The 16,016-nt window shown below is 43.3% G+C and overlaps 2 protein-coding genes across 2 annotated transcripts in view; one reads left to right on the top strand and one right to left on the bottom strand.

Annotated features, from left to right (window-relative positions):
• Positions 1–2,226: 2,226 nt before the first annotated feature.
• Vha14-1 (V-type proton ATPase subunit Vha14-1) lies at positions 2,227–3,402 on the bottom strand. The gene is made up of 5 exons (XM_075693499.1): positions 3,243–3,402; positions 2,884–2,965; positions 2,729–2,811; positions 2,536–2,658; positions 2,227–2,384 (listed from the first exon to the last, which is right to left on the bottom strand). The coding sequence occupies exons 1-5, from the start codon at positions 3,282–3,284 to the stop codon at positions 2,355–2,357; spliced, it is 360 nt and encodes a 119-aa protein (XP_075549614.1). The 5' UTR covers positions 3,285–3,402; the 3' UTR covers positions 2,227–2,354.
• Positions 3,403–3,971: 569 nt separating this feature from the next.
• LOC142583153 (uncharacterized) overlaps positions 3,972–16,016 on the top strand; it is a 249,991-nt gene continuing 237,946 nt past the window's right edge. The window contains exons 1-3 of the mRNA XM_075693498.1: positions 3,972–4,161; positions 9,514–9,965; positions 13,774–13,964. Coding sequence (XP_075549613.1) covers positions 9,550–9,965; positions 13,774–13,964 — 607 coding nt within the window. The 5' untranslated portion in view covers positions 3,972–4,161; positions 9,514–9,549. The remainder of the gene's footprint in view (positions 4,162–9,513; positions 9,966–13,773; positions 13,965–16,016) is intronic.

Genomic DNA, 16,016 nt, shown 5'->3' with positions numbered 1-16,016 from the left:
CGCTGCAAAAGATATGTTACCGATAAAGACCTGTAGGGACATCAACTACAGCTCTAACTCTCCTACTACAAAAGAACTTGTTCTTGGGAAAGTTGGTGCTTAGGCTTACTATACATATTGCTTCTGGCACAATGTAGAAGAGCATGAAGCAGGGGAACAGGCAAAAAAAGAAGTGTAGAGAAGTGCCAACTGTTTATTAGTAGACAGATACAAAGATACCATAATCTTCAGAAGGCGGCTACCAGATATGCGATTCTCATGGTTTTTCCAGTTCCCCAACAAGTTGGCCAAGTTGTGCCCCTGAATCACTCATGCACAGCAGCAGGGGTGCCGGAAGCGGCACGCAAAATCTTTCAGGCATTAAGCTGTGGGCGTCTATCGCAAAATTCCCACGAGGTGTGGCAAGTCCAACATTGGACAAATGGAATGCTGCATGAATGAGCCAATGAGGGAGCACGCTAACAGCGTTGGTAAAGCAGACGGCCTGCATCTTCCTGCACATTGCAAAGCCTAAACTTTAATAAGCCATGCGTGCCTGGTCTTCAGCAAGCTAAGATTGTAGGCAAGAGCAGAGATCAAAATTTGAGGGAATCATTGGGAGCGTTTATCAGAAAGGGTCAGCCTGTGTTAGTGGCACATCAATTGCATTGTCTTGTTCGGAAATGTGCTTTTTTTTTAGAGGCAGATTTCGCGATGCTGTGTTTCTACGTCACACATTCTCTGCAAGATGCTCGCATGGAAGTCTTCATTTTTTTATATGTCTGCTAATAAACAGTTGGTAGTTGGCACTTCTCTGTCTCCGTTCTCTTTTTTGTTCCTCCTCTTCATGTTCTACTTTGGGCCAGGAACAACTAGCAACTACTCTGATAGTACTCCTGCACATCTGTAAAATATGTGAACCTTGCATAGATTGTGGGCTGCTTTTACTTTTACACTCAATTTTTTTTTCAAAGGCAGTGGGGAAAGTTGGATGAAGTGGCCACAGTATTTGCTGCCCTCCTCAGCTGTGTTGCTGCGGCTAATCTAGTGATAAGGTGTTTCAATAAGGGGTATCATCACGCAAAGTTAGAGCTTGTGGTGCTGCATGTTTAACAGTGAAAATGTACAGAGACACAATGATCAATTTAACCCTTTAACTCCCAAAATGTTTCCTGAAAAACAAAAATGTCACTTCCTCTGGTGGTTGGCATGTAGCATGCTCATAGAAAGAAATTTACGAGCCATATATGTAGCTGCCATTGAGTAGACGGAATAGAAATTCCTTGTGCTCTATGAAGACAGTGAATGCCTACCCATGTTTCAAGAAAAACTGTTTTTTTGCACAACACACAAAACTCTTCAACAACATTCTTTCTACGCATGACAGCACAAAATAATATACATGAGCGCCCAAACTCTGGAGTAGCTAAGCAGTGGGGTGAGTGAATGAGCACAATTCATTCATGATGAATAAAGCAATGAAAACTGCAGCATGGACAAGTAGCGCTTGGCGATATCGGTATAAATTTGAAGGATGAGCACAGCTTGGGCCTTAGGGGTTGACAGTAAATCAACATGGACATGGCGGACGTGTTCCAGTGTATCCAGTAGATCTACCAGATGCTTTTGCTACGGCTTCACACTTTCCAGCCACAAATGCCAGCATCTAGTTCGTAATTTATTCACATTGACAAAAAAGTGACCACTGTCACTGATGTTTCGAACATTTGTTGACCTTATTCCACTTTACTGTTGTAGCCATGGAAGGCATGCCACTAACACTTGTGGAAACTGGCAACAATATACAGGCGATTATAGCATGCAAGCTTTTTCTCTGTGTTCATGCTGGGTGTTTGATACTGGCTGCAATAGTTTGCTAGAGTGGGTAAGTGAAACAAGGTGATGGAAAGGGCCAATATTTCGGTACAGAAAAAGATGTTCATTTGCGTGTTGAATTTTCTAGAATAACAGCCAACCAACCATGTCAGCTCATCTCTCCCATTCCTTTGCATCTGTCGTGCAACCTCAAGAGCTGCATTCAACGTTAAACTGGCACTTTTAAAAGAGGCGCTGGAGAGCTTTCTTCTTAATTTTGCACTGCCCAGTTCTCTTTCATATGTTACAAAATATCAGTACGCAGACGTTTTGAAGTGAAAATGTGTTCAGCAGAAGAATGGCATAGCTTGGCATGTCTCAAGTTGTGTGTGGCCTACCTGCTTTAATTCAGATGTGTACAAAACCAAGGTGGTCACTCTGTTAGACTTTAATACATACAACACTTACAACGACAAAACAAATCCCTACAGGGCTGATTTTTTGGAATGGAGAGGCATCTCTTGATTACAAGAAAGCACAGAAAAAAAAAGGAGAGACTGCTACTTGTAATCTTCAGTTGTAAACATCCCCTGAAAAAGCAAACGAAAAAGGCATTATTTTTACACAATTTTGTTGCGGTCCTATGTGACAGCTCAATAAGTCATCATACTGATTTAAATGCCCTATACTAATGAACAACAACGGCTGCAATGTTCAGTACCAGCAGAGTTCAAAACCAACCTTTGCTCGCCTAAGGATGGAGTCCTTGTTTGGGTCGTAGGGTTGATCTTTGGATGGAATTTCCAGAACTGCTGGTATGGACAGTGTGTGGGAGTCAATCGCATGCCTGATCATTTCAGCTATCTGCGCAAACCATTTAGACAAAACGCATTAATTTCAACGTGACATGGACGAGATATATCCACCGACTTACGTTTTGATTTATGAGTATAATATCTACATCTCCGCGCTTGACGAAACTTTTGAAGCATTCTTCTATTTCTGATACACTTGTATCTGAAAACAGGGGCATGGATATTTAATGAAATTGACCAGAGAAACAGTCGAAGCGAATGCAGTCAAACTTACTCTTATCAACTACTTTGAAGTTCGGCTGTCGTTGCTTGTTGATCTCCCCAATTCCTCCGAGAAGAAATCCAACACAGGTGTCCTATAACAGAAGAATCGTTCAATGGTCAATTGATGAATTCAAGACAGGCACCAGCACATTTCTACGCAGTATACAAGGTAGCCAAGCCTCAGATTAATTCGTGGACTTTAATATGAGGATTTTCTTTTCCAATCCTTTAATATTTCTGAACAATTCCCTAAAGCATAGGTGTGTTGTCGGGAGGCAATATACGGTATAGTAGATGCAAAAGCGAAACGACTTCCGACAACACTTTTACGTCTCTTTACACGCACGCGGCACATGCTTGCGCACTCACCTCATCCCCTATAATAGCAATGAGCTTTCCCCTTGCGGCCATGGCTTGCTGTAAGCCGAAAAATACCGTAACGGCACTGGGAACCCCGTAGAGTCACGAGATGTCAAGCGGGATGAGCAGTTCGGACCAGACGAGCCCCACTAGGTGCCTTCAATTTTGTCGTCTAGAGAGCTGTCGAAGACGCTATACTGACGCGCACACCTTGCATGCCACAACGCTCATTGGCTGGGAGCAGCTCTAAGTTGTCCGAGACGACAAATCGAAGAGGCCCACTAGATCTATCAGCCAATCAGGCTTAAAGTTCTGTACGTTTTCCGTATCCGTTGTTTGTTTTCGGTAATAATTAAGAACTGTGGAACCAGTTTCAACTAAAAACGTTTGTAGTCATCAAAATAGTAAGTGTTAACATAGTAAAATATTTAACGTAACTTGAAGTTTAATTATTGCACAACCTTCGCTAATACAGTCTATCATGTGCTCTGTCTGCAGCTGGATACAATGGACTCGTTTCTAAAGCGTCTTCTTGCGCTAGAAGCAGGTTAAAAAAAAGTAGTTTATAGTTATCTGGAAGCAGTGTCACCTGATAGACAAACTCTGATGTCCGACTAAACAAGGCTCTAGTGACGAACACGGCAGCTGCACAAGAAGAAGTTTCTATTTTAACCAAATCGATGCGAACTATTTTGTTGTCACAGCGCTTTGTGCTTCCTGGCAACGCTGGTCAGAGTGGGAATCGGCCGCCCCATCGGAAAATCGGCGCTGCTGGCGCTAAACATGGCGCAGGTCTCTTGGATTATAATTTTTAGTGTTTGTGATTGCAAGTACTTATTTTTTTCGTCGTGAAATCAAGGTCGCAGTGTGTTGTGCACTTTTACGGACCAAATGTTGAGCGTCTTCGCGCTAGCAGCAACACTGCCCGGTGAGTTCATTACTGCGATCGGTGTCTGTGCTCTATGTTGCGGCTTCCGTCAGTCCACGGTCGTTCTTCGGGCCTCTCGGTCGGCATCATGGCCGAAACCTACGGTCCCGTCCCGTCTAGCACCATGCTTAACGCATGGCGTCAGACAGGTCCCCGTTGTAGTTGCATCGATAAACTACTAGCCTGTACTGCTGCTGGGGTCTCGGTTTGAGAGTTTGACCTGTTCCCTCTTTCTGTGTACGCCTCGGCCACTGAACGCCCCACATGCGTGATTGTTTGCGCTCCGTCGGCACATCGCGTCATTGCGCCGCTCATCGCAGTATTCCTGCTAGAAGACGATATGAACATAGCGCAGGCCGGGGTTTCTATACAGCTCCTTCCCGTTCTGCGCGGCGTCTTGCTGCCTAGTACCTCTCGCGCGTATAGTTCGGCGGCTCTGGGTGAAGCACGCTTTTAGGGGAAACCGCCGTCCATGATCTGCATATTGACCACTGCTGGCTGTCGGGCTTTTCCGTTCGCTGGTAGCGCTGCCATTTCACGAGTTTAGCTTTCCTGGCGCTAAGTTTTAGTTTTGACAGTTGGGGCGTCACTTTGCGGCGTGTTTTCTCCCGCATACTTTCGCAGCGAAATTGGGCCGTATACAAGGCAAAGGGCAATTAACGAGCAGCAGCTAATTAACATAACCGTCTTTGTCTTTTATTTGCAACACTTTCTTCCGCGTGAAACAGGCGTGTGCACACGTAATCGTTAAATCCCATCAATGGGGAGAAATTCGGCACCTGCGTGCTTTGCGGTGCATTTGCCTGTGAGGAGACGATTGCTTATGTTAAGCTCAGGAGATGCTAGGAGCGTGCTGTGGGATATTTTTTAAGAACACACCTGTGTGTCTGTGATTGTTTAGTCTTTTTATTTCGAATTGCGAGCGAAATACAGCTGCTCCACTTTTTCTTACTGTCAAAAATAGAAAAATAAAACCGCGCGCGCATGCATTAGCTGTGCACGTAAGCCAAGTCCTTGAGCCGCTTCCTTCTGAGTGTCAATCTCTCATTACCTCTAGGTGTGCTTGAAAAAGCTGCGACACCATGTCTTGCAGCAAAGTGTAGTTTGAGGAAAGAGCGGAAATGAACCGTCAAATTACTGTGAGTGTATCGACGTCTGGACGTCTTTTAGTAATGCCTAAGGTGAAAAAAAAAAAAAGCTTACCTGAACATTTGTTTGTATTGTTGATAGTTTAGCATCACATTGTCGTGATAAACTGTTTCCTGTATGCGAGCCCTTCTAACAAAGTTAACAAAGGGTGTTGAACTGCCCAAGTTAAACGTTTCTAATAGCTTTGTCTCCTTAAGTAAGTTTGTGATGCCACCCAGGTCCTTGTGTTATTCAAATGCGCAGACTTGTGCAAGGGCTTGAAAATTTACATCTCGATTTCTTTTGCAATTTTCTCTCATCTGAGAATTTGTTTCCTCTCTTTGTTTGCAGAGAGTGCACAAGCCAAAAGCTTTATGGCTCACTTGACAGACTTTTCTTGTAGTGATCTAAGTTTTACCTTGTGTCAGCAGCATGTGAGCCTGTACATACCAACAGTACACATTTACAATGCAGATCTAAGCCAACATAATGTAAGGGCTTTTCGCTCTGTTATATTACATTTTTATAATTCACAGCTCATGGTTTGCCACCTACATGGTGATAATACAGGTCTTGTGTTGGTTGGGCTAACGACAAAGTTATCCATTCATTTACACCTGCATATGTGGGCTTCGTAGGATTACTGGAGTCCTCACATAGAGATAGAACATATCTGAGAGACTTTCTGGGTCCTTTTCCCACTAAACAACTTGTCTGCAGCTGAAAGGCGACAGGAGCAATTAATTGCTCTAGGAGGCTGTGCCTATGGAGCAGTCATTGAGACAGAATAAACTTCTAGTTAGTTTTAGTTACACCGTGTCCATATAAGTCATGATTGGTTACACAATCTTTTTGGGTAGCAGTGCGAACATCTGTGAGAGCTTTAGGCTTACATTTAGCCCATTTTCAGTTTGATGTTGTGCATATCTTCAATCTCACACAAGATGTTTGCAGAGGGCTGCACTACTGTAATAAATGTTTACAAGCATAATCAAACACAGTGTACGAAGAAAGATTAACCCAAAAAATATTGACAAGCATTGACTCTTTGACGAGCATAACCAAACATTGTGGAAAGAAAAATCAAACTACAAGAAAGAAGAAAGTACACGGGGTAAAAGCCCATGATGGAAGCTGCATTTCAAAATTTGTTAGAGCATCCTGAGTCACAGTTTCATGTGAAAGTTTATTCCAGTCCATTATTGTTTTTGGAAAACAAAATATTTAAAGCAGTTGTTATGCTGTATGAGCGGGTAATTGATAGGGAGTGTTTACTTATTGTAGGGTAACCTGCCTCAAAAGCAAGAATACCCAAATACTTATAATGGCCATTTAAAAGTTGAAAAAAAAATTATTTAAAGCTGTTAGTGTGATTTCTATCTGCCACCGATGGTAGTCCACTTTGCCTTAGCAGTTCATGGATTGAAGTACGGAGATAGTAGTTGTAAATAAATCAAATATCTTTCTTTTGAGTTCTTTCTAATTTGTTAATATTTCTCTTTGTGAAAGCATAGCAACTGAAGCAGGATGAACTATGGTGTTATATGCCAGGGAAAAGTGCATTGCTGGTTAGGAGAATTTTAACCAGCACCTTAAAAAAATAAACTGACAAAGATACCTGGCCACAGTTTATGATGCAGCAAAGGTTATTAGACTTACGTAGTCCTATGTATTTACAGTGCATTACTTCAGAGAAAATTATTGTTAGGGGAATGAGAGAAGAACAGAGGGCTTTTCTTTAATGTTATTCTCGTGAAGATGGTTTTGTAGTTAATGGACATTTGCCATTGTTCACACGAAGCAGCTATTTTCACAAAATCTTCATTTGATATAGTCTGGTCATTAATGAAATTTATTTCTTTGTATATCACACAGTCATCTGCATATAGTTTTATTTTTGCTGAGAGATTTCAATCTAAAAAGCAGAAATGAGATGGCCAAGGATGGATCCCTGGGGAACTGCAGAATCAGCAGGAACAATGTGGGAAGAAGACAATCAAAACGAGTCAATGTCAGTTAGAAAGATAGGCCTTCATCCATTTTAACAGCTGATCATCTTTAGGTGTGAATCCTAATTTATGAATTAGTTTGTTGTGGAAAACCTTGTCAAAGCTTTACTGAAATCCATAAATATAGCGTCGATTTGTTTTTTGTTATTGATTGTATCAACTGACTGTGTAGTGGTTGAAAAGTCAGACCTTAATCTGTGCTGAGCATTTTTTAAATGGGCCCTGAAACACTTTCCTAAGTAATCATATAATGGACTCGCTATTAAAGGATATCTCACGGATAATTTTTAGAATCCTTCAACTATAAGTGCAGTTATTGCACCGGCTTTCTCTTTTAATCTCTGTTAGCGTGCCGAAAGCTACACAGTGGAGAAGCCATAAGGGCAGAGCCCCGCTCAAAAATTTACTGTTATGGCGGCGAAATGGCTTGTGGTGGCAGCTGCGGTAGACTATGCTATGCAGCACACTGCTGCTATCTCAGAGGCCATGCTCGGCAGACGCGGCTGCATGCAATTGTCTGTAAGCCGGTAGTGCAAAGATAGAATGATTCTTCTGTCTTTTTGAGATCGCAGACCTATATGTGTTTTGTTTATGTAACTTAAAACAAGAATTTATGTGTTACTGAGGGTGCTCTCGTGACTACAAAAATCGGCCAATAGCGTTGGTGGGTCCAGCTGTTTGCGATGACGCTGCATGACGACCTTGCGGGAGCAAGAGAAAGCGATTTGTCGCTGTGTTTCACATGAGGTTATAAATTTCCTGCTGCGTGCAGTGCAGTAATATTTGGCTCACATGTTCAAAGCAGCAGCCTCTATGACAGATCGGCGATGTTTTCTTACTATATTCAAAAAGTGTTTTGGGACCCCTTTAATACCTTATGTTCATCAAGAAAAGTAGATAAATGATTGTGGATTATGTGTTCTAATATTTTATATGCTGTTGAAATAAGAGAAATTATGTGGTAACATATGACCTGGTTATGCAGTAACTGGGTTGGTGGCTCCACTTCTAGTGGCATCAGTCAAGTTGTATAGTTAACCTGAATGCCATCTAACGTGGATATGTTTAGACGGCCCCTGTAAATGTCCTCTCTTGATCTGACTTGAAAAGCCAGAAAACAGGAATTGCCTGTGATCTTTGTTTGATCTGTTTGACTTAAGTTGCTGCAGAATGCATTGAAAACATAGTGGGCTGACCAACATTTTCAGACTTGTGAAGCAACTGGAGTTCTGAATTGTTACAAGTCTTCTCTACTGCATCGGTGTATGAGATGTATGAGCAACCTGGGTATTAAGTGAGGATTCTTTGCGCAATCAATCCTTTCCTGCTTCCTCACTGGCTTGAACACCATCATCACTGAGGGAAAATAAGATTAGAGCGGCTGCTTCTTGTGAAAGCTTGAGCTATGTTTTGTGTAGTTTTCAATGTCATGGCTGGAGATCAATTCTGAACCTTTGAGTGACACTCTTAATTAAGCCTAGCCCTAAATGAGCTAGGACACAAGTGTTATTTATTCATAGCTCTAATATAGACAGCCCAGCTGAAGTATAAAACAGACACAGATCTTATGGCATGATGAGAGTGCAGATCAGCATGTTCAGGTGCATTAGGCTATTTGCCAATGTGTTTTTCACGTGTTCATAAGTTTCAAACATGGTTCAGCTTAGGTTGGAGCTGGAGCTGGAGAGGGAGAGTGTATTACGAAGCAAACAGTGTCCACGGGGAACATTTGTCCTGGAGGGTAGAGCTGCTTACACAATATGTTCAACCTGTAGGTAAATTTACCCGCTATTAACAAGCTTTGCAAAGTGATAATAAGAGCACCACACAGTAGGTTGTACAGTGATGGAGCGAAAAAACTCCGTGCAAGTATAGCTCCTTCATCATTTGACAACTTATTGTGTGCCAACTTACTATTACTTGTGCAAGGCTTGGGTGGTCTTGGGTAAGATGCTTTGTGCAAGTGGTGCCGGGCCCGTGGCAGCCACATTCCGATGGGGTGGAATGCAAAAATGCTCGTGTATTTAGATTTAGGTGCATATTATCAAACCATGGGAGATCAAAGGTTAATCCCTAGCCCTCCACTGCAGCATCCCTCACAACATCAAAACCAGGAATCAAAATTTTATTTTTAATGTACCTCAGAATCCTTTTGTTGGCCTGTTTGTGTGGCTGTCTGACGAAAATTTTTTTTTCCTGTAACCTGCTCCCCCAGAGGCCCTTGGGACGCTCCACCGAGGCCGATGTCGAGATGGAAGCAAGACTGGATAGGCCCACGGACGAAGGCAGCAGTGACAGCACAGCTGCCTGTCTGCCACCGCACACAGCCGCGGCCCCCTCGCCTGCGGTGGCCGACAGCACACAGGGCAGTGCCGCGGAAGAAGAGCCCCGTCATGTGACTGAGAAGCCCAGTTCCTCGGAACGGTCTGGTGCTGGAACTGGGGAGAGTGTCCCCGAGGGAGGAGGCACAGGTGCCACGGACGATGATGGCCAAGGCCAGCGTGACGGAACGCCCGGGCGTCTGGCTGGAGACTCTCCCAAGGCGTCCAGCCTGCCATCAGCGTCATCTGGCAGAGACAGCGGTGGTGTGGTGTCGCCCCTTGTGGTGAAAAGAGGCCCCGGCAGACCGCGAAAGGATGGTAGTAGCCCCGTGCAACGCAAGAAGCTGTAAGTTTGCCCACTGACTGTGTCGCGCTGGGCCAGTTCCTAATGCAAAGTGGCATTGTGGGTAGTCTGTAATTGGGACGGAGACCAGCTGGTAATCACTGAGGGCTAGTGGCTTTCCTTCTGCTAGGGAATAGTGCAGGTTGCATATTCACAAAAATGTTCTTACACTAGTTACACTAGACCTGTTCTCAAGACCAGATGACAGCCAGTCATGGCGTTGGATGTATGATTAGTGAATATGGCCAGCCGATGGCAATTACTCTGTGACCTTAAACCCCCCATTTTGATCAGATACCTTTAGGATGGAGTTGCCTAACACAGGGCTATGTGTTACTGGTGATAGCTAGGTGTTTTCAAAACTGGACTTGCATGGGCTGATGATAACAACATTGTTTATTGGTGGCCTCTACAAAACTGTGCCAATGACCTTCTCATAACCAATCTATTGTACTACACTGTTCTAATGGTTAATTTATTTAATAGAATAAAAGATTTATCTTTTAAACAAAAAATGTTTAGAATATTTTATCAGGTGCACACTGGGCAACTATCATGTGGGAAGTATAGAGAGAAGTGGCATGGGATCAAAAGCCGCCGATTGGTATTTCTTAGTTTGCAAGGGTACATAAATCAGTGTGCGCTCGGTTGCATAAATCACGAATGAAAGGCAGTTGAAAAATTACTGCGGTGCCTGTGTCCATAAAGGAGAAACCAATGCAATGCATGACCTGATGCACCTGTAAAGTTCCATTGATATAATCTACCATTCGATATGCTATTATATTCTTTATGCCACTGGCACCCGCCGTGGTTGCTCAGTGGCTATGGTGTTAGGCTGCCGAGCACGAGGTCGCGGGATCGAACCCCGGCCACGGCAGCCGCATTTCGATGGGGGCGAAATGCGAAAACACCCGTGTACTTAGATTTAGGTGCACGTTAAAGAACCCCAGGTGATCGAAATTTCCGGAGTCCCCCACTACGGCGTGCCTCATAATCAGAGAGTGGTTTTGGCATGTAAAACCCCATAATTTAATTTTTTTTTATGCCAATGGCTAGAGAGAATAACTTCCTTTTTGTTTTGCAGAAAAAGATTGTGCACTAGCCTAGTCAGTGCAAATATTCTTTACATTCTTTATATGCTAAAAATATGCAGGCAGTCTAAAATAGAGGCATGTCTTGTTAATCTAGTGCAACTCCCTGTGCAAGAAATTAACTTTTCTGCAGGCTCACTGAGAAAGCACTTCACTTGAAAGGTTGCACATAGCTACAGAACTAAGAGTAAACATGCCTATTTTATTGATATAAGTGTTGAATTGGTATACACCCTGCCATTATAAGTGTGTCTCTTGAGGAAAAATGTGTGATTCCAGTGAATTTTTCATAACTAAGAATAACCTTTAAGTGCTGGTGTGTGTTCCCCTTCTTGTCCGTCTTCTTGCGCTGTTCTTCTATATATACAGACTAGCCCCAGCTGCCCCAGTGTTGCGTTTTACTTTTCAAGTTGTCTATTTTCATGCAGTTGAACCTCTACATAAACACTGATATAACAAAGTAAATCTAAGATGTTTTTCGCCGATATCGGCATATACGAACACAGAATATAGCAAAAATATTTTCGTGTTATAGGCGACTTCATCGTAACAAGGTTTAACTGAATTAGAAATGGATGACTGGGTACAGGCACTGATGTGAATAGATTAGCTTCCTCAAACTGGAAAATTTAGACATTATCTTGTCACAATAACTGCGACACGCGAGGATTCTTTAAGCCTTCGATAGCTTGGAGGAGTTATCAAAGGCATATTGAGGCAAGGATGTGGTTGATTTTTTTTTATTGGCCATACTGAAAGATGCAGTCTGAAAGATGCAGCGCTGGCCTACGTTGCCAGCAGCATATTTTTGAAGAGAAACCGTCCTAAAGGCCCTCTCCACTGGTGCAAACCAGTGCAGTAACTGTGGACAGAATGCGTCACATGATCCATGTCATCGCTGTCATTCACCTCCATGTCATTGTTAGGTTTTTCGACGTTTCGCATTGCTCCATTCAGTGGGGCTGATCTTCCAATATGCTTATTATGTGGCTAATATTGCGCAGTTGACAGTAAAAGCTTATAGCTGAGCTAGTGCTAACCAAATTGTATCGCATTGTTCAGGACAGTGTTGTGGAATTATCATTTAGACGTAGTTCCCTTGTCGTGTTTTTGTGCACAGATTAAAGCATCTTAACGATGGATTAGACTATAACTACAGGACATACACAGAAGCTGCGCATCTGTGTATGTGGTTTTTTATTCATACCTTGTCAAGGATGTGTCACTCATGGATGGTCGTTTGTTCTCTTGCTTCTGCCAGGCTTTCTGCCATTGCTTGAAACAGCATGTGAAGCATGACAGAACACTTCTAGGTGTTCTGTCAAGTTTATGAATTTAGGGTCGTTCTATGTTTTTACGAATGTTATGTGAGGTTTTAAAGAAGAACAAATGCTGTTAGGGTTGAACTGCTCATCAGTCTCCGACCATACCCTTTGAAACCAGTAAAAGGGCATTAGAGGGTTATCGCTTCGAGCCAGTTTATCCAGACAAGTTCCTGAAGTAGGCGAAATCAGCAACAGAGAAGTTGCCGAGAAAGTCACTGTGATTTAAAAGCAATGCACTGTTCATCAGTATCTGCTGTTCCAAGTTCTCTGCTGCTTGCATGTTTTGTCTAAAGGTAAATAACTGCTAATAAAGTGCACGTGTATCCCACAAAAGTTGTGTTCTTAGGGCAAACTGCTTAAAAATTCATTATTTCCCCCTCTCTTTTTGTTCAGTGTTGTGTCTGCAGGATTTTTACGAATTTTAAAAGTTCACTGGTTGGCAAGTATGCATTTGCAAAGGGCAAACCTCAGCAATAGCCTCTCCTATCAGTTTGCTTCCATTCTTGTGCAGTGCTGCTGTTTCCAATTAGTTTTTCTGTTCTGCTCGCTGTTTTAGCTGTTGTGTTCTCAGTGCCTTGGCTTGTTCTCAGCATTCTGTCATCGGCTCCTAGTTAGGAATTTAGGTAGCAAAATTTGCAAATGGTGTCAGGGATACGAATACTAATTAGCTATGGTGAGCACTCTTCATCAAAGTCACATCGGATTCCCCACTTCCAGATGTTCTAAAGGGTAGTTCAACCAATCTCTAGAAAGCCACCTTGGCTCTTTCGTGTATGAGACTTCAGCACTGGTTTAGCTTGCACTTGATCACCCCAAGTCCCTGGCTTTCACCTCGTGCAAGCATCTGCTGACCTTTACAGCTGAGCAACTGGGGCACAGCTGAATGGCCACTCTTTTACATCAAGAGGCACATGAAACAAGAGTCGCAAGAGCCAAGTGGCACGGGGCCAAGCTTACTTCGACGGTTTATGAGCTCTGTGAAAAAGGCATCTGAAGTTCAGCTAATTGGCAGTTCTTCAGCTGCTTATTGTCCGGGCTTTTCAAGAACTATACTATTGAGCTTTGTCTCACTCATAAAACCGTTTCATTTCTTCTCTAGATTCCTCTTTCTCAGTGCAGTGGCCTCATTTCCAGATACCCCAAGTTATTTCATCTTGTACAGCTGTGGCTCTTGCAACACCAGGCTTGAATGTCACTTCAGTTCGTATCAGTTCAAATATCATTACACAGTGATTTTGTTTTTGTTGACATATGTCCAGACCATGCAAAAGCACTTTGTTTTCTCATTCTTGAAGGCATGCTTTTTTAACTTTTCTTGATGCTTTAATAATTTAGTGCCATTTCAAAGAACAGGTGACAAACTTGACTGAGAAGTGTTTGTGCCTGTTCCAGTCATAGCTTCCCTGGCCGGCCCAGGGTGCGATCACGGAAGCCGAGCTTGCTGTCGCTGGCAGGCAGCAGCGGCCAAACGCCACCTGGTGGTTCCTTGTTGGATCAGCCTCTGGCCTCCTACGATATGGAGCTGGAGCATTCAGCGCAACCCCCGCTGACGCCTCAAGCCAGCATGTCCATGTCTGACAGTGGTATGTGTGCTATGGCACTTGGGAAGTGCGCTAAAGCAGGTTCTTCAAATGCTAGAAGGGCTAAGCCTTGAGTTGTACATGTTGAATTGCAGCGCGCTACTGAGCAACAGCACACAACACATGAACAAGCGCTTCTCCATGTGTCGTGGGTGTCCTTTATGTGCTTTGTTGTACTCAGTTGTACCATCCATGGTGGCTGCATTTCAGTGGGGGCAAAAACTCTCGCATAGTTAGATTTAGATGCAAGTTAAAAAAAATTCACTGACAATTACGATACTCCCTAATGCGAAATTTGAACGCAGCTCTATACGTGTTTTAATTTCATGATATATTGGCTGACGCAGACAGTCGATCTTTTGCGACACATTGCAAACGGAGCGAAGTGTGTCGCGACTGCATCGCTAATCTGGAGATCAGGAGAGCAAGTGCGTAGATGACGCGTAGGCGCGGTTCACATCTGCTGCTGACAGATCTCCCAGACGATGCGCACTACTCTGTACGCTACGTTGTTAGGAAATTTGTGAGTCTCGCTCTAAAGTGTGAAAGTGTGATGACAATTAATTTGTAAGGCAATGAGTGACTGTAAAGTCTGTTTCTTGGCATTAGAGCACAGAAAGGATGAGCTGTGACAGCATGAAGACAGTGACAATGTGATGTTCTTGATTTTTGGTGGGTTAAATGATCCGCCACTAGGCAGCATGCAGCCCATGACATCTTCCAGTCATGTTTTACTGGCAGGCAGTCATGGGCAGAAGGGGACAGAAAGTTAGGCATGTTAAAAGTGTGATTATCGTGGAGGCTCATAGGAAAACCATTTGCCATTGATATTTGCTTGTTTGCCCATGCTAGTTCCCTCTTGGTATGTTTGCTAGAGGTGTGGGGATAGCTAAATGTTAGCTCAAATCAAATGTGTGTCCATTTGCAGCCTAATAAGAAGTCAAAATTCAATACTGAACTTTTTTCTGTATAGTTGCAGTTATTAGTATAGTTAATTTGGGGCCACGCTATTGCAAGAATGTTGTAGCAGAGCATTATATGACCAACACTGCAATTTATGATGAAAAGCTGTGTGAACTACTTCATAGAATCTGTGCATGACTAAATTACATTTGGTATTTTACGGTGAATAACTGTCAAAAGTTGATTACACGTTTTTCATTATCTCTGCTGGCATGGCCAGTGTCACTGTGTTTGGGAAGCAGGTGAATTGACTTGGATTGACTGTGCTGCAATGTGTAACAGTGTGGTTAATGTGTGTTTACTTAAAAATTTTTAAAGACTTAAAGCTTGCTTTTGCTATTATCTACCGTATCTTCCGGTGTACAAGTCGCACCCCCCTAAATGCAGCCACTTTTGCAGAAAAGTTAATGTATCAGTCGCATCTTTGCATAAGATGCATGCGTTCCATGCATTGCAGGTTCCCACGCAAGTGTCCTCGTCGCAAAATGCCGTACTTGCCCAATTCTGACGTGCTCAGCTACTACACACTGCTGGTATACCGTAGATTTTGGGCACCCAAGTCACGAGGCAGCCGATATCAAAAGTCAATGAGGGGCGATGTCGGATAGGCACCTAGTGCTCCGAACGTTCGCTTGTGCCCTCGCTATCTCTCGCGGTGGGCCAATGTCTTGCTTTCATCAGCGGTTGTCAGCACAGCAGGGCAGGAGCGCAAATCGAACATCGCCTACTCAGTGACGTGGGAGCCAAAACAGATGTTTGGAAAGCGAGATGCTTGCGTGGTCTCATACCATTGGCAAAATAACGCAGGAAGGGCCAAAATCGGGTCGCGTTTCGACGTGTATGACCTATTTCGCATCGTCTATGCATGCATAGGCACATAAAATGCGTGCTTGCGCACGTTGGCAAGCACACATGTTCTGAGTGCTGCCGTGTAACACCTGCCATTTTCAGTAAATTCCGCATATAAGTTGCACCATTCTACAAGACGCAGCGACGAAGATGTTGAAATAAAGATGCACCTTATACATAGGAAAATACTGTAGTCTCGATCATAATAAACACAAGTGTGTATCAATTGTCATTTTGTTTCTC

This window comes from Dermacentor variabilis, chromosome 5, assembly GCF_050947875.1.
Source record: "Dermacentor variabilis isolate Ectoservices chromosome 5, ASM5094787v1, whole genome shotgun sequence".
NCBI classification, from domain to species: domain Eukaryota; kingdom Metazoa; phylum Arthropoda; class Arachnida; order Ixodida; family Ixodidae; genus Dermacentor; species Dermacentor variabilis.
This window is presented reverse-complemented; position numbering and strand designations above follow the sequence as displayed.

Excerpts from the sequence above, each read along its gene's own strand:
- Vha14-1 (XM_075693499.1), bottom strand. The coding sequence starts at position 3,284 with ATGGCCGCAAGGGGAAAGCTCATTGCTATTATAGGGGATGAG. Across the intron at positions 2,966-3,242 it reads TTGCTATTATAGGGGATGAG|GACACCTGTGTTGGATTTCT; the intron begins GTGAGTGCGCAA and ends CTTCTGTTATAG. Across the intron at positions 2,659-2,728 it reads TTATACTCATAAATCAAAAC|ATAGCTGAAATGATCAGGCA; the intron begins GTAAGTCGGTGG and ends TGGTTTGCGCAG.